General features: G+C 40.2%; 1 protein-coding gene across 1 annotated transcript in view; it reads right to left on the reverse strand.

The window, feature by feature from the left end:
- The window catches only part of LOC112623776 (dystonin), a 485,036-nt gene that overhangs the window by 417,246 nt on the left and 48,583 nt on the right, over positions 1 to 19,207 (reverse strand). Inside the window, exon 3 of the mRNA XM_025384438.1 lies at positions 15,762 to 15,962. Within this exon, the coding sequence (XP_025240223.1) occupies positions 15,762 to 15,962 (201 nt within the window). The remainder of the gene's footprint in view (positions 1 to 15,761; positions 15,963 to 19,207) is intronic.

Consider the following 19,207-nt stretch of genomic DNA (forward strand, 5'->3'; position numbering starts at 1 on the left):
AAAATCATAATTTCTGTAATTTGCCATTAGTGGAAGAATTCAAGCCTAACTCATTCACATTTTATTAAATGGGTGTCTAATATTTAGCTTCACAGAGATCAAAAAAAGCACCAAATAAAGGGAGGGGGTGGCACGTGCACAAGAAACTTGGCTAACGATTTTTCAGACGCTTCTTGGTTAAAACTGCAAGAGCTGAATGAACACAGAAATCCACTTTAAAGTATATATTCAGGTTGAATGTGTAATTTTTGCCCTTCTGAACTCCTGGGACAAAGGTTTATGCTCAATAATGTTTAACCTTCTTGAAATGCAGAAGGAGAAAAGGCTCAAAGCAATATGTCAGAAGTGATTATCATAGTTCAAGGGAAATGGTTATTCTGATGGCCAAGAAAAATGGACTCATTTTCAACATGAATGCTAGCCACTTAAAAATAACTATTATTCTGTGGCTGCAAATTATGAACATTAGTAGCATGAAAGCACATGTCCTGTAAGGACCCCATTGCTTCTGAAAGATATCCACATCCAGCTATCCAGTTTTGGAGAAAGTAAATGGGGTATTTTTATTGTGTTTGGCAAAGTAGCTAAAAATTACACTCCATTCTCAATTAACAATGCCTATTTCTAATAAGACTAATATATAAATAAAATTCACAGGTAATTCTAAAGCATCCTAACTTAGGATAGTTTCAAACTTTCTTAATTAAGCTATGAACAGAGTTAGAAATGTATAAATCACTGGCTTGCCTCCCTATTTAGTAACAGAAAATTAAAAGTATGAGCAACAAAATGAAAGCAAATAATCCACCACTGGAAAGGTATCTCCTGAGCAGAGTCACATAATGGCATGTGATGTCAATATTAAAGATTAACTCAAATCGATTAAGCAACTCAATATCTTGCATTTTAGCCATCATCAAAATTTCATGACCTCTGTGAAAAGATATATGTGTAATCTGCTGGAATAAAGTAACACTAAAATGAAAGAATTCCACTTACTAAGAAAAAATTGTTAGAATAGCTATCGTTTGAATTTCAGCAAGACGAAGTCAAGCAATGTGATAGCATGTTGCTTTGTTGTTGTTGTTGTTGTTATTGTTGTTTGTTTGCTTGTTTGTTTCCGAGATGCAGCCTTCCTCTGTCACCCAGGCTGGAGTGAGGTGGCGCGATCTCGGCTCACTGCAACCTCTGCCTCCCCAGTTCAAGCTGATTCTCCTGCCTCAGCCTCCCAAGTAGCTGGAATTACAGGCGCATGCCACCACACCCAGCTGATTTTTATATTTTTAGTAGAGACGGGGTTTCACCATGTTGGCCAGGCTGGTCTCAAACTCCTGACCTCAGGTGATCCACCCACCTCAGCCTCCCAAAGTGCTGGGATTACAGTTGTGAACCACAGCACCCAGCCCATGTTGTCTTTAAGGTCAGTTTTATTTTGATGATGATTCTAGTCTCAGACCAATAAATCAGCAAAGAACAAAAACAGCAGTCTTGGGGGGAAAAAAATCAGTTGTAGATTTTAAAACAGAAGAATATGCCTATATAATTCCTTGTCTATTTTATATTATTTAAGTTTTAAATAATAAGTACATTTTATACATCACTTACTAATATGGTTTGTCAAATGTTCTAAGTAAAAAGTCAACAAATAAGCAAACAGTTCTTTGTTAACAGAAAAAAAGAAATAAAAAGAAATCAGAAGATGGCCACAGGAACAATATTTCCACCTTCTGCCTTTCTAAACACAATATCTAAAATCTCAAAATGTTATTACCAAAAATTTAGGCTTGCTCTATGGAAAACAAAAATGTCGACGATGCAAACTTCAAGTAAAGGTTTGTTTCTTTTATCTAACTTCTTAAACCTTTCATTATGGAAAATTTTATGCTTATACAACAAAGGAAAAGTATAGAGAACTGCCATTTACACACCCAGCTTTAACAATCACTATTTCCTGGTCAGTGCTATTTCAACTATACCCCTATCCACATTTTCTGCCCTACCCCACCAGATGATTTTAAAACCAATCTGAGGGATTTTACTTCATTATTAAATATTTTAGTATGCATCTCTAAAAGATAAGGATTATTTGAAATCAAAATACCATTATCAATCTAAAGTATTTTTATAAGTGTCTTAATATCATTAAATATCCAAGCCTGGGCAACAAAGAAAGACCATGTTTCTTCAAAAAAACTTAAAAATTAACCAGGCATGGTGGCACACATCCATAGTCCCACCTTCTCAGGAGACTGAGGCAGGAGGATTACCTGAATTCAGGAGGTTGACGATGCAGTGAGTCATGACTTTGCCACCGCACTGGAGCCTGGGTGACAGAGTGAGAACTTGTCTCAAAAAAAAAAAATTCATTGTTCATATTTCCCCCACTTTCTACTTTTTTATATTCAGTTTATTTACCCAAATAAGGCATACATGTTACATTTGGTTGGTAGCTCTTTTAAGTCTCTTTTCATGTATAGACTATCACTCCCACATTTTTTCTTATAATCTGTCAAAGAAACTGGGGGTATTTGTTTTAGAGTTTCCCACACCGCAACTTTGCTAAATCCTAAATGTATCTTCACTATCTTCACCTTATCATTTAATATATTCCTCTGTCACCTGTATTTTATGTAAATCTATAATTACAACTAGCAATTTGATCTGATTTACGTTCAATTTTTTAGCAAGAATACTTTAAATATTTTTGTATACTTTCATCAGGAGACGCATATGTATGGTTGTCTCTCGTGTATTAGCAGTCATCAATGTGTCTAGGTTCGTTATTTTATCAGGGCTTGCAAGATGGTGAAATTGTAATTTCATCATTCCTTCTTCCTTCAACAACAATTTGATTACCATGTATAATAATCCTTAAAGCAAAGACAGGAAAATGCTTGCTTCTTTCCCTTTACCACTTTTTAGAAAAAAAAGAGTTAGTTCCCTAGCATTCTCCAAAAGTCACCAATAAGATGGTTTTAAACAATATCATAGATTCATAGATTTTGAATATATGGATGTATTTCAATCTGCCATGATCATTATTCTTATTGATTGAGCAGTAGGAGCCTCTCCCAGTTTAGTCCTGGTCCTGACATGATCCCAGTAGTCTTTGATGCTTCCTTACTTTCTGGTTTGACAAGACGTGCCAAGCTCATTCTATATTTTCTGTTTCAGATCTGGAATCAGCCATTTCTCCAACAAGTTTGTGATTGATGGTTTCCACGGGTGTCCTGCCTGCATCCCTTCCACCTGGCCAGTGGACTCACATACAGGCTACTGTGAGTGTTTGGTGCTAATGGCTCATAGCCACCCTCTCCTTCAGGGACTCCCCTAGCCTAAAGCTTCCTCACACCCCCAACCCTAGCAGCCCATAACCAATGACTGATGGAGGTGAGGGACAAAAGGCTTGCTTCAAGTTGAGACCAAGTCTAAAGTACAATTCATGTGCCAGAGTTCAATATTCAGAAGTGGAATTGTTGGCTCATATGATAATGCTATTTTTTAATTTTTGAAGACCTACCATACTGTTTTCTATAGCAGTTGAACCATTTTACATTCCTACCAAGAGTGCACAAGGGTGTGTAAACTTAATTTTAACACCATATTAGCTTAGGTATCTGCTTTGGTTTGAATGTTGCATCCCACTCAAAATTCATGTGTTGAAATTTAATCCCCAATGTGACAGTATTAAGAGGAGGGGCTCTTTGGAAGTGATTAAGTCATGGGGGTTCACCGTCATGAATGGGTTAATGCCACTACAGCAAAAAAGGCTTCAAAGAGCTCCCTTGCTCTCTCTTGCTGTCTTTGCCTTCTGCCTTCCACCAGGTGAGGATGCAGAAACAAGGTGTCATCAATGAGGAACGACACCTCACCAAATACCAAACCTGCCTATGCCTTGGTCTTGAACTGTCTAGGTTCCAGAACAGTGAGAAAATAAATTTCTATTATTTATAAATTACCCAGTCTCAGGTATTCTGTTATAGCAACACAGATGGACTAAAACAGTATCTGATCCTCATCAATCTTAGTAATACTAAGCTGCATGTAAGAAAGGTCAATGTAGAGTAGCTAGTGGTATTCCCCAGCATCAGAGTTAATTATCTACTTTACCAATTGATAATTGAATAGGATGTGTGGAGGCTGCAGCATGGGCTTGATAGTATTAGACCAAAGTGGACTTGCCAATACATCGGTACCCTAGGGTGGCCAACACACATAATGCAGGCTGTCAGCAGACTCTCAAAGATGTAAAGCTACTCCCTGGGAATGAGTCACACTGGGATGATGAATAATCCCTCCAGTCAAATGGAATCTACATTATTCTCCCTGGAAGTTCTCACCCAATTCTCTAACCACTGTCAGAGATACAGACTAAATAAACATAGGATAAACACAGGAGACAATAGACTGCAAGGATGAGAGATGTCTGCTTCTATCAGACCTTATGAACTTAGGCCAATCACTTACTCACTGAGATTTAGTTTTGTCAAACTAGATCAATAATATATGCCATACCCAACACACAGGGTGTCTGTTCAGACTAAATGAGATCATGAATATGAGCATTCTTTGAAAGTATGAGGTGCTACTTAACTACAAAGTACTACTCCAAAGCTATAATTTTCCTGAAACATTACTGTCATTTCCAGAACTGAATTCTCCTCTCCCAAAGCACAAACTAAGTTTTGTTCAATTTCCATAGATTGATTTTTTTTTTTTTTGAATCACACTCATCAGTTCACAACTAAAATAATAAAGAGAAAGAGAGAGAGACAATATTGAGAGAAGTCAGACCCTTATCACTTACTTGGAGGTGGTTTAGAAGAGTAAAACAAAGGTGACGTTCGGAAAAATTAAGAAGTAGTCTTAGGAAAAAGGGTTCAGAGAGACAGAACCATGAGCCTAGAAAAGAAACAATTTATTGATTTTCAAGTACAATTAACTTGCTGCTAATTAGAACTACTTAATGGTAGGAGATTGTATCACTAAAAGTACTGAAGCAGAGAGGAATCTAGCATTATGAAAACTGTTAAGTCAAATAAGCTCTAAGAGTCCCTCAAGCCTTACTATTCTTTGATTCACAAAGACTGATAATGACACGGTAGCAGGTGGCTATGCTTCATCCTCTCCACAATAAGAAATGGTCTTAAATTGTAAGCCATGGGATTTAGGGCAAAAATCAAGGAGTTGTTTCAGGCAGAGATGGCTATTAAATTCCAAACAGAATTCTGAGGTAAGCTATGGCTGTGTCCTTTAAAATAAAGGAAGCTATACCCATCTTACCAGGGCATTTTAAGGATTACTCTGGTTAGAGGTGAAATAATAAACTAGACCATCTTTGAAGGGGCTTTCTTTTCAGTCCTTTGATCTATAGTTGTCCATGAAAACTTTCAAAGTATAAGTGACTATCCAAATGTTTTCTTTACGTTTCCTTGGTTTGGAGCTTAAAGAATTTTTTTTTAAGACAACAGGTTGTCATCACATACAAGAAAGACATAAAAAGAATGGCAAGAGGTCTTGCTTCAGTCAAAATACTGACCTCAAAAAAGAATCATGAATTATAAAGACATGCTTATTTTTCTCTAAGCAGAACACATGAATCCCTTTACCAAGTTAATCTTGGTTTCATGAGTTGTTTATAGAGAATAAACTGTTCATTCAATACAGTCTACCTACCTTGCACATTCCTGTGCACCTGTGCATTAATTATTCCTATACCTTACTATAATTTATTATAGCAAGCCTATAATAAATGAAAAAAAAATTTTTTTTTGAGATGGACTCTCGCTCTGTCACCAGGCTTGAGTGCAGCAGCACAATCTCAGCTCACTGCAACCTCTGCCTCCCAGGTTCAAGCGATTCTCCTACCTCAGCCTCCCAAGTAGCTGGGACTACAGGCACATGCCACCACACCCAGCTAATTTTTGTATTTTTAGTAGAGACAGGTTTCACCACGTTGGCTGGGATGGTCTCGATCTCTTGACCTCGTGATCCGCCCGCCTTGGCCTCCCAATGTGCTGGAATTACAGAAGTGAACCACTGCGCCTGGCCATAAATGAAATCTTTCATAAAATTCTATCAATTATGAACCAAAAAGGGAGGTATAGCAATGTGTAGCAAAGACTCAGTACACTGAATGGGTGTCATTCAAAAAAATTCTCTTCAGATAATTAGCAAAAGAAATTTGACTTTATTAATCAATTCATTCTCTAGAATTCCAAAGGGGAAAAGGAAACAAATGTTTCCTCTAAGAGCTTTGGATTTGCTAATTAGCCAAAGTAAGGTATGAATTCTACAGTTATGCCTTCCACAGAAGGGGAAATGTCCCGAGGTTATGCAAATAAAGCTGCCTGGTCCTACATATTTGAAAAGGAAAGGGAAAAGGAAGACCATTTTAATAATCTAAGCAGGAAAGGAACACAGAAACACCCTGCTATATTTTCAGTGAGATCAAGGATATATGCTTAATTCTTTCCTACACTGCAAAAAGTTCCCAACTACAAAGATGACAAAATCCGGTTAATGTTATTACAAATTAAAGCTATATAATGTTCTAAAATATACTGCAGCCTTACAAAAACCTAAGCTGTAATCAGAAAAACAGAAAATTTCCCCAAGACTGAAAAACAGAAACCCACAAGAGAAGGAAAAGAAGGGTAAGGTCAAGGAAGTGGTGGTTTAGTGGGGGAGAGTTCAGGGAAGGGAAAACCTAATGAGTATGCCTGGAACTTCATTTCCTGCTATTTTCTCTAGTCTCTACCTGAGTGGCCTTTTCTTAGCCTAAAATGAAGATCCTTAAATGAAAGTCAAGAGCTACCTGGACCCATCTCTGCTAAAGGCATTTATATTTCTGAGAGAAGAGTTGGAAGCTATAAGCGATCCTCAGTCCTCTTCCCAAACTCTCATCACTGGCAGACTCCAAGGCTCAGACATCAATTGTCTTCTCTTCTCTATCAAATTCATTTTCTGAATCATCCCATCTAGTCTTATAGATTTAATAACATCTATGTACAAATAATTCCCACATCTTCCATGAAATCCAGAGACAAGAATATCTAATAGATATTTCAAACTTCACATATCCAAATCAGAAATGTTTATTTCCAATCCTCAATCCAAACCTGCTTCTTCCTTTGTGCTTACCATTTCAGAAAAGAGGATCACCCAATCACCTGTGTTAGGCCCATATGTCCTCCAACTCCTCAGTCAAAACTGTCAGGCTCAAAAATACCATTGCTTGATGGTAGTGGGAGTCCAAAAGTAAGAAAACAGATGCTCATAGGCTAAGATTTTGCCAGCAGGGAGAACAAGCTGTAACTTGGGCTATAACCTGGGAACACTAGCAATTTTTAATTAGACTTTTTCAGCTCAGTGAGAAAGTCTCAGAAATTCTAAGTCACCAGGAAATGCAGGCAATGCTGTTGCAGTGTGCCAAAAACTGGAATCAGTGAAATGTAACAGGAATAGAGTCATTATGTTTGATTATTTCCTAATGCTCTAAAACTGTTATTTCCCCATACCCACCCCCAATCTCAAACACATAAATACTTCTTGGGCCTGAACGTTGTACATTAACAGGTTCATGTGAGCAGGCAGTAGGGCCTTGCTACCTCCTAGGTGCTCTGACACAGAAAGAGGGGGCCAATAAAATGATGGCAAAAACGATGTCTGAGGTTTACCAATGGTTTTCAATACCATTTTTAAGATACGTTCTAATTGATGTAACAGTTTAAAAACACAAAGATTTCATCTATATCTACCATCTACACAGTTAGAAGAATGAGACTCAAAGTAATTAAAATACTTCAGGAAGGCTGACAAGGATAAATGTCTAGCACTAGAATTGTGATCATGGGGAATTCTCTATTCCTTATTCAAAAACTGCTCAAGCCAAGAGTGCCTAGGTTTAAATGTTAACTCCATTATCTGCCAGCTGTATGACCTTGACACGTTTCCTCCCTGGAAAGTGAGCGCCAACCCCAGAGAATTGCTGAGAAGATAAAATGAGAGAAAAATGGAGAATAGTGCAGAGAACAATGCCCGTGTATTGCCAATGAGGTAAACATGCAGTAATGCAAGAGTTCTTGTTATGATGATGATGATGTTTAAAAATCCTGGGTTTCAGAAACAAAACAAAATGTTTTGTAATGTGAAAATACTAAGGAATAAATGGAGATCTGGATCTAATTATCTTTTCTGTTTCAAAGTGATAAAAAATTTCCTAAGCATCCTAGTGACACATCTTAATATACATTATAAATCCAAATACATATGTACTGAGAGGAAATCAGGATAAATTTTTAGTTTATTCACTTTCAGAAACATCTAAAACAAGGAGTAAAATAAAAAATCTAGATATTATTAAGTTTTTATTAGTGATCCCCATTACAAATTCTTACAGGTATATTTGCGTATAGCTTACAAATTCAGAATAAGTAAATAGGTTAAAACAGCTAAGAATGCTAAACTATTTACATTTCATGTAACACTTCAAGAGGATGGTCTGACTGAAAGTAGCTAAAACTGCACAGTCACGCTTTCTGACTCATCTCCTTTGCAGTTACTTCTGTTTTCAGTCTTTCTCACTCATGGGCATATTTCTTATTTAGATTGCCACTAGAAATGCCTGGAGTGCTTCATATAAAGTCATTCAAGTAATCCTGAATCACCATAACCGATTTATTTTTACTCCGTCTCCAAGCTATAATCAGAGTTGCTTTCATGGCAGCACGTCGTAACACTGATTTTCTCCAAATGTGTTTAAGTTTAGAAAAGACACAGGCTTTGGATGCATGTTGAATAGGGTGGCTCTAGCAGGCACTACTGGCTGCACCTAACCAAATCCAGAAGAGGACACAAAGCCTCAGTTCAAGTTCATGTATGGCATTAAAAGCAGGGAAATGTCAGCAGAGGCCATAAGGTTCTAGAAGCCTGCATAGGAATCGTGTGAGACAAGGAGCCAACAGCCTTCTCACTACCAACTCTGACAACGTTCAGTCTCTCAGACAACTGACAGGAGATGCAGTAAGATGCCCTGAAGAACTCTCCCAGCTGGATGTGGTGGCTCATGCCTGTAATCCCAGCACTTTGGGAGGCCAAGGTGTTCTCTTGAGCCCAGGAGTTCAAGACCACCCAGGGCCACACAGACAGACTCCATCTCTACAGAAAAAGTTAAAATTAGCCAGGCATGCTGGCACATGCCTGTAGTCCAAGCTACTCAGCAGGCTTAGATGGGAAGGTTGAGCCCAAGAGGTTGAGGCTGCAGTGAGCCATAATTGCGCGACTGCACTCCAGCCTGGGCGACAGAGCAAAACTCTGTCTCAAAAAAAAAAAAAAACACGCTCGTTGGTGGAGCTTGCAGTGAGCCGAGATTGTGCCACTGCACTCCAGCTTGGGCAAGAGTGAGACTCCGTTTCAAAAAAACAAAAAAAAAAAACCTCTCCTCAAAATGGTTTTTTGCTCAAGCAACTGAGTAGTCTCCACGGCTATTTGCTGCCCTCTCATCTCCCTCTCTTCCAACAGATCCTTCAGGAAAGAGGGTGAGGCCATCCTCAGATTCCCCAACAGCAGTCATCAGCAGATGTCAGCAGAAGGCCATGGGTCAGGCCCAAATTCAGGCCCTAATCACCTCACTGCTAGACTGCTGCAGCTACCAAACTGTCCTGCTCTCCTGACGCACCCTGCACATGTTTAATCTTTCTAAAATCATGCTATGATCACACTACTCACCTATTACAGTGTCTTCAGAAGCACAGAAAAGAAAGCTTAAACCAGTGGTTGTCTGAAATGTATGTTGGCCCCTATCTATTTTTTCCAACTTTATCTTGTATTTCTCTCATATACATCCCCACATCCGGTCAGTTCTCAGCATTTTTGTTTACTCCACTTCCCAGCCCCAGCATCTGCTGCCCAGCCAATTCCTACCTTTTTTTTTTTTTTTTTTTTCAGACACTATCTTGCTCTGTCACTGAGGCTGCAGTATAGCAGCATGATCATGGCTTACTGCAGCCTGGAACTCCGGGCTCAAGCAATTCTCTCACCTCAGCCTCTCAAGTAGCTGGGACTACAGGCGTGCACCACCATGCCTGGCTAATTTGTTTTTAATTTTTTAGTAGAGATAGGGTCTTCCTATGTTGCCCAGGCTGATCTCAAACTCTTGAGCTCAAGTGATCCTCCCACCTCTGCCTCCCAATGTACTGGGATTACAGGTGTGAGCCACCACATGCGCAGCACTACCCATATTTTAAAGCCCAACTCAATCCCAACTCTTCCACAAAGTAATTATGCCCTAACCAACCTATTTAGGGGTAGAGGTCCCCTTTTGTTCTCTAAATTCTTATAATGCTTACTAATTGTACCACTCATCATCAGCTATCTTTCATATATCATTCACTCACTTAGTCGATAGTATTCACTCAGATGCCAAATGCCAAATGCCAGATGCCAGGAGATATTCTAGACCCCTTGACATGGGCCTCAAAGAATTAATGGTCTAGGGGAGGAGGAAAAAAAGGAAGAAACTACTATTTATTGTATATTCTACGCAGGTCATCACCATGAAATCTCTTTCCATTTGTCAACTCAGTTCATCCTCACCACTCTACAGTAGCTATTGTTATCACTTTATTTTTTATTTTTCCAGAAGTTATTGGGGTACAGGTGGTATTTGGTTACATGAGTAAATTCTTTAGTGGTGATTTGTGAGATTTTGGTGCACCCATCACCCAAGCAGTATACACTGCACCACACTGTTGTCTTTTATCCCTCGCCCCCCTCATACTCTTCCCCCCAAGTCCCCACAGTCCATTGTACCATTCTTATGACTTTGCGTCCTCATAGCTTAGCTCCCACATGTCAGTGAGAACATATGATGTTTGGTTTTCCATTCCTGAGTTACTTCACTTAGAATAACAGTCTCCAATCTTATCCAGGTCACTGCAAATGCTGTTAATTCATTCCTTTTTATGGCTGAGTAGTATCCCATCATATATACACACCACAGTTTCTTTATCCACTCGTTGATTGATGGGCATTTGGGTTGGTCCCACGATTTTGCAATTGTGAATTGTGCTGCTACAAACATGCGTGTACAAGTATCTTTTTTGTATAATGACTTCTTTTCCTCAGGGTAGATACCCAGTAGTGGGATTGCTGGATCAAATGGTAGTCTTACTTTTACTTCTTTAAGAAATCTCCACACTGTTTTCCATAGTGGCTGATATCAGTTGGCTGTGTCCCTACCCAAATTTCAACTTGAATTGTAGCTTCCAGAATTCCTGTGTGTTGTGGGAGGGACCCAGCAAGAGGTAATTGAATCATGGGGGTCGGTCTTTCCCATGCTATTCTCATGATAGTGAATAAGTCTCATGAGATCTGATAGGTTTATCAGGGGATTCTGCTTTTGCTTCCTCCTCATTTTCTCTTGCCACCACCATTTAAGAAGCACCTTTCACCTCTCACCACGATTCTGAGGCCTCCCCAGCCATGGGGAACTGTAAGTCAAATGAAATCTCTTTTTCTTCCCAGTCTCAGGTATGTCTTCATCAGCAGCATGAAAACAGACTAATACAGTGACTGTACTAGTTTACATTCCCACCAGCAGTGTAAAAGTGTTCCCTGATCACTGCATCCACACCAACATCTACTGTTTTTTGACATTTTGATTATGGCCATTCTTGCAGGAGTAAGGTAGTATCACCTTGTGGTTTTGATTTGCATTTCCCTGATCATTAGTGATGTTGAACATTTTTTTTTTTTTTTTTTTTTTTTGAGACGGAGTCTCGGTCTGTCCCCCAGGCTGGAGCGCAGTGGCCGGATCTCAGCTCACTGCAAGCTCCACCTCCCGGGTTCACGCCATTCTCCGGCCTCAGCCTCCCGAGTAGCTGGGACTACAGGCGCCCGCCACCTCGCCCGGCTAGTTTTTTGTATTTCTTAATAGAGACGGGGTTTCACCGTGTTAGCCAGGATGGTCTCGATCTCCTGACCTCGTGATCCGCCCGTCTCGGCCTCCCAAAGTGCTGGGATTACAGGCTTGAGCCACCGCGCCCGGCCAACATTTTTTCATATGTTTGTTGGCCATTTGTGTATCATCTTCTTTTGAGAATTGTCAATTATTCATGTCCTCAGCCCACTTTTTGATGGGATTGTTTCTCCGTTTTTTTCTTACTGATTTGTTTGAGTTTGTTGTAGATTCTGGATATTAATCCTTTGTCAGATGTATAGATTGTGAAGATTTTCTCCCACTCTGTGGGTTGTCTGTTTACTCTGCTGACTGTTCCTTTTGCTGTGCAAAAGCTCTTTAGTTTAATTAAGCCCCAACTATTTATCTTTGTTTTTATTGCATTTGCTTTTGGGTTCTCAGTCATAAAATCCTTGCCAAAGCCAATGTTTAATAGAGTTTTTCCAATGTTATCTTCTAGAATTTTTATACTTTCAGGTCTTAGATTTAAGTCCTTAATCCATCTTGAGTTGATTTTTGTACAAGGATCCAGTTTCATTATCCTACATGTGGCTAGCCCAACCTTTTCCATTTGTTGAGAAGGGTGTCCTTTCCCTTGTTATCACTTTATGAAAAGGAAACTGATTCTCAGAGAATTGAAATACCTTGGCAAAGGATATCATTTTTTTTTGTTTTGTTTTTTGTTTTTTTGTTGTTGTTGTTTCTTTTTTTTGAGATGTAGTCTTGCTCTATAGCCAAGGCTGAAGTGCAATGGCATGATCTCGGCTCCCTGCAACCTTCACCTCCCCGTTCAAGCAATTCTCCTGCCTCAGCCTCCTGAGTAGCTGGGATTACAGGCATGTGCCAGCACACCTAATATTTTTATATTTTTAGTAGAGATGGGGTTTTGCCATGTTGGGTAAGTTGGTCTTGAACTTCTGGCCTCAAGTGTTTTGCCCACCTCAGTTTCCCAAAGTGCTGGGATTATAGGAGTGAGCCACCACACTTGGCCACCAGGTAGGTATGTTTTTATTCTCTGCTGTCCCTGTCACCCTCTCAGATTATCTGTCCATCTCTTCCTTGCTCAGTCCCTGGGAGACTGATGGCTGTGATCTACATCATCCAAGTTCCTTTGCCCTCTGGCTTCTAGGTAGGTTGGTTCAAAAAGAGGTACCACTGGGAGCAGGAGCTAAGAAAGCAGTATATTTATTTGCCCTGCTCCCTCCTGACTCACTAGGTTCTGGCAGTAGCTGCATCCCTCAGGTACCGGCCTTGTGGAAGGGCTCTTCCATTGCTCCAGCTCTTCCTACCAGGATCCATTAAGACCGCTGCCCTCTGCTACCCCTTAGACCAGGAGTTGAAGATAAATAGACTCTACCTAAAGGCTGATGAAGCAGCTTAGCCCTGCCCACATTTCTGTAAATACTCCCTTCATTAAGCTCTTTTCAGTTAAATCCTCTTAGTGTGCTGTTTCCTGCAGATACACAGAGAAGGATTTGAACTCACGTGGGTCTTACCGCAGAGACCTCTTTTTTTTTTTTTTTTTTTTTTTTGCTGAGGTAATTGCTATGTTGGAGGTTTGTACTGAGTGCTGAGGATCAAAACTAAGGGCACCTTACTCTGATAGGAAGGATGAGAAAAGACTTCACCTGACCCATCCAAGCATGAGTCAGTCTCAAAAGGCGAACTGAAGTTTACCAGGCAAACAAAGAATGAGGATAAATGTTCAAGGGCAAAGTAGACAGTAAGGTTCAAAGTCACAGAGGCATAAAGACTATGTCTTATTAACCAAGGCAGTTACGTAGAGGGCTTGTGAGAGAATAATGATGGTTGAGAGTTTCTAAACTTTAATGATAATCACTTACTTCTCAATCCTGATCCACATGGGGAGATTAGAAGAAGCAAAGAACTAGCTAGACTCTGAGCAAGAGAAATAATTCACCTATTCCCTACCTTCAACTGATCCCTATTACAGAAAATAAGTTCAAATATTTAGCACAATACACAAGCCCTTTCTAATCTGGCCTCTACCCAACCCACCAGTCTCATCTGCCAGCACCACCTCAAGCTGTTCACTGAGAATGCCATACCCTCCCACATCTCTGCACTTTTGTATATGTTTTTCTCATGCAGGAGATACCTACTGCTACTTTGTACTTGGTAAATTCCTCCTTATCTCTCAGGACTCATCTCAGGTGTCTGCTTATCTGTAAATATTTCCGGAGATCCAAGATGATTCCATAATGCCTTGTGTATAACTCTAGAACAGTACTTTCAAAGCACAGAACATGCATTATAATTACTTGTTTTCATGTCTGTCGATTGACTCGACTGTGATTTCCTAGCGACCAGGTACTACAGGAAGGTAACAGATGGTAGAGGTTCATGCTTGGGTTCTGGAGGCAAGCCACCCAGATCCAAATTCTAAACTGTACCCCAAACAACTAGGTAACCTGAAGCAAGTTATGTATCCTCTCTGGGGCTCAGTTTCATTATCCATAAAATAGGAATCATAACATCTGCCTCATAGAATTGTTAAATGAGTGACATAAAATAAGGCCTGTTACACACTAAGCCCTCAGGAACTGTTAGTTAACATATATTTGTATGTCCCTTATTTTCTGTATAAAATGCATGTTTGTTGAATGAATAAATTTTCCTACCATTTCGTATTTCTCTGCATAGATACCAAATTCTACTTACCCTTTGTTTTATTGACTCATGAAAAATAAACCCTCATTCTAAATATGTACTTTTTTCCACTTGGTTATGATAAACAGATCCTTTTCTGTAAAGGAATTTAACTTCCTTCCATTGTTGTTGGCCTGGTTACTGAGTCAGACATTTTCTTGGCCTTCTCAAAGTCTCCACATGTGCCTGCCCCACAGTTACCCCCACAGAAGAGCAGTTCTGTTTCAATAATTTACAAAGACATTTTCAAGTCAAATCTTGATGGCTCCCCTATGTTGGCACAAGAAACAACAGGCTCCCCACAGCATAGAGATGAACCACAGATACTTTTTTCTAATGCCAAAGCAACATAAAATTATTGCAGTCATAAAATAACTTTACGAGTTTTAAAATGGCATTTTCAGGCCCCAGCCTTGGTAAAAAGCCCATGAGCCAGAACCAAGGAAAGAAAAATCAGAGCCCATAGAACAATGTGCTCAGGATGTGAGAAGGAGATGAAGACCAGCTCCCAGTTGAGCCCTGAGTTTCTGAGGAAAGGTAAGGTTGTGGCCAACAGAAGCACAGGGCACCAGGTTACAAAGGGATAATGGTGCTGCCTTATAACAATATAAAGGCCACACCTGAGAAAGCCAGGACACTTACAGAGTTACCCTGGGCTGAGTGCAGAGGGATGCACAGGCCTCACTGGCTCAAGAGCCTCCAGGAGGAGTTTAGCCATTGCTACTGCCCAAGACTCCAGCCCCACCTTCCTTCACTGCTTCTCCTATCCTGACACTGGTTTTGTTGTCATCCTCTTCACCAATTCTCTCATTACCACACCTAGATTTGTTGACTCTATGTCCCCATCCTCATTCTAGATCCCCAGCTTCAGGAGGGCTGGGAATTCACCAGCTTTCATATCAGCTGCCTGACAGTGACTAACTCTTGCTTCTTTGTCAGCTATCTATCCACCCTAGAACATTCTAGGAAACCATATTCCTTGCTGGAACTCATGTGAGTACACTGCCACTTGTTGGGAATAACAACAACCTAATTATTCAAAGTTAATCTGATAATGTTTTTAAACTAAAAGAACCACCACATGATTTGACAGTGAATTTAATATTTTTATAAAAGACAGTTCTCTACTTACAGGCCTCCTGATTGAAGCACCTTGAACAGAGTGATAAAATTCTGGCTGGACTCGGCTGCTCTTCTTGATTCTTCGTTTCCTCACTGAAGTTTCTTGCTCACTCTGATGGTGAACTTCCACCACGGGCTTCACTTCTTCCAGACGGGCAGCTGCGGCTGCTGCAACTCGTCTTCTAATATGCCGAGGGCTTGCTCTGAATCCCTGTGGCAGAAAACACAACCAAGCAAATCCAGATTTGTATTGAGTTAGTTTGGAAGTTCCCCAGGGCTAGTTATACAAAAAGCTCCGAAAGTCACTATGTTCAGTGAGATCATGTGCACCCCCAAAGTAAGCATGGAGGAGGCTCAACATGCAAGTAAGTTTTCCCCACAAGTGTTCTTTAAAGCACCCCAGTATTTCAGGGTCCAGAGTTATTCTACATTAAGAAACGTTCTTAATTGAGTAAAGTCAGTCCAAAAAAAAAAGGAGGGAAAGAAAGCAGGTGGGCATACTGCTTGACTGAAGCATCAGGGAGACTGTGAGTGAAGAAGAGTATTTCCACTTTGGCCTGAAGTAGAGTGTAGAGAGCGGGACAGGGTATCATTCCAGGGTAAAGTGCAACTTTACATTCCTGAGAGAGACTCTTTCTGAGGAAGGAAAGAGCAGGAATGCAAAGCATCACTACAACACACCACAAAGTGAGGGTTCCAAACTCAAATGGGGGCAATGAGGCAGAACAAAGGTATGGGTTTGGGTGTCAGATGGGCCTGGGTCCAAATGCTGACTTCTTAATTATAGCTATACAATGTATTAAATAATTCTGAGTCCAACTGTTCCAACCTACAAAATGTATAACATTCTACTCACAGGGCTTTTAAGTTTTAAATAACATAAATATAAGTAAAATTCCAGCTGGGCGCAGTGGCTCATGCCTGTAATTCCAGCACTTTGGGAGGCCAAGGTGGGTGGATCACCTGAGGTCAGGAGTTCAAGACCAGCCTGGCCAACATGGCAAAACCCTGTCTCTACTAAAAATAAAAAAATTAGCTGGGCATGGTGGCAGGTGCCTGTAATCCCAGCTACTCAGGAGGCTGAGGCAGGAGAACTGCTTGAACCTGGGAGGCAGAGATTGCAGTGAGCCAAGATCACGCCACTGCACTCCAGCCCAGGTGACAGAGTGAGACTCCATCTAAAAAATAAAATTGTGTGTGTGTGTGTGTGTGTGTGTGTGTGTGTGTGTGTGTAAAATTCCAAGCATGGTATCTGACACATAGGAAGTACTTAATAAAATTATCATTTTCCTCTTCTTTTAGAGCAAGATGAGTATAAGGACAACTCAGACTATGGAAACATGTCAGCTAAGTCATATTATGCAGCTGAGAACATGCAATTTTGGAAAATATCAATAATTACATAAAATAGTCTTGGTCCTCATGGCTTACAATTTACTGGAGAGCAGAAGGAGAAATCTAACACAGAGTTCAAAAACACAGGGGAATGTGTAACGAAGGGTTAAAGTAGTAGACTCTCAGTGCTAGCAGATCTCAGAGAAGGAAATCAATGAATGAAGCTGAGAATAGTTACATTTGGCTTAGTTGAGTCAGTGGCATTTGAAGAATGAATTGAATTCATATTGAACGCAAAGGAAACAACATAAATGAATGAATAATAGATGATAGACAGATGAGTGAAGTATTTACAACAATAAGAAACGTTATTTGCTAACGTGCTGGAATGAGGGTACAAGCTAAATATGGTGGGAAACTAGTGAGAGATAAACAGTAAATGATCCAAGAAGGGCTTCTTTGAGTTTGTGTGTCTTCTGAATTTTTAAAGATGTATAAAAGGCTTAAAGTTTGCAGTAAATGCATAAAAAATGAGGAGTAAGAATTTCAAAGGGATAAGCAGTATGAGAAAAGGTGTAATAATGGTTCTGTGGGATTCTGAAAGGTTAATGTATACAGTGGGATTCTCACTGAGGGAGCCGAAAGATGGGCTACTGTCCAATTATGGAGAGCCTGCATACCAGGCTGAAGGATATGAAGGAGAGAATTGAAAAAAAGGAAGGGATTACCCACAGAGCCAAAAGTAGCAATGAGGTCAACAGAAATCGGTAAGGAGAAAATGCAAATGGATTTGGCAAAACCAAGGTCATTGTTTGGGCTCTCCTAATCCATCCCCAAATACATTAGACTTGTTCCCATCCCGCCCCTGTGTGCAAGCTCAGCTGGTCCTCTTCAACCCAAAATAGTCCCAGAACATCCCCACCACTCCCACGTAACTCAGGAGGTACTACAGCAGCTGCTGGAGAAGAGGATTAAGGAGAAGAGGGAACTGGGCCAAATGCTGAACCAAATTCTAGGGCAGTTTAGACCACACACATCAAAACCAACAACCATACAGGCTGCTTTTTACGCAGCTTCCTGGACATTCTCCATCCACCCACCCGCCCCCTCCACCCTCTACACACACACATTTTTTCTCTCTCTCTCCTTCTGAATCTCATTTTTTAACAAGCTTCTCTGGTAATTATTCTATACTTTGAAGACTAAGAACCTCTAGGAACCAGAATTTAGTTTGACCACTAGATGGCATTATCTCCCACAGCCCTTGCATTCTCTCTAATTCAGAAATTTGGTGTTCTGGCCGAATGAACAAAATATTTGATGATATAGTAGGTTCTGTAATAGTGGAGTAAGTTGAGTACATTTCTTTGGTAAGAATGTAGATTCTCTTATGAATAATAAGCAACCAGATTTTGCTTAACTGGTATTATTACCAATAGTCCTCAGTGGCCCACAAATTCTAGAAACACTTAGGGAGAAAAACTGCATAAAACTTCGCTAAAGTAACCAAACGACAGAGATTAAAACATGTTGGCACAGCCATTCTGCAAAACAATAACTCAGTGAATTCATATCCCTGTATCTACCCCAGAGAAATTCTACCAAGCGTGCCCAGGAAGATATTCAATGCAGAATTATTTATGATATTAAAAAAATTTTTGAGACAGAATCTTGCTCTGTCACCCAGGTTGGAGTGCAGTGGCGCAATCTCAGCTCACTGCAACCTCCGTCTCCTGGGTTCAAGTGATTCTCCTGCCTCAGCCTCCTGAGTAGCTGGGATTACAGGCATGAGCCACTACTCCCGGCTAATTTTTGTATTTTTAGTAGAGATAGGGTTTTACCATGTTGGCCAGGCTGCTCTCAAACTCCTGACCTCATGATCTGCCCAGCTCAGCCTCCCAAAGTGCTGGGATTACAGGTGTGAGCCATCATACCTGGCAAAAAAAATTTAAACCACTTAAATCAGTCTTTCCTAAACTTTAGGCATCTTCATTCCACCTTAACATTTTTTTTCCAGATCTGAGCACTGCCTCAGTGATTTCTGTTATACCCAAATTTACTTGTACTATTTAAAAATAACTTTTTATAAGCACTGTAGTATACTACACAGACTTTGCAGCC

The sequence above is a fragment of the Theropithecus gelada genome, chromosome 4, assembly GCF_003255815.1.
Source record: "Theropithecus gelada isolate Dixy chromosome 4, Tgel_1.0, whole genome shotgun sequence".
Classification (NCBI taxonomy): Eukaryota; Metazoa; Chordata; class Mammalia; order Primates; family Cercopithecidae; genus Theropithecus; species Theropithecus gelada.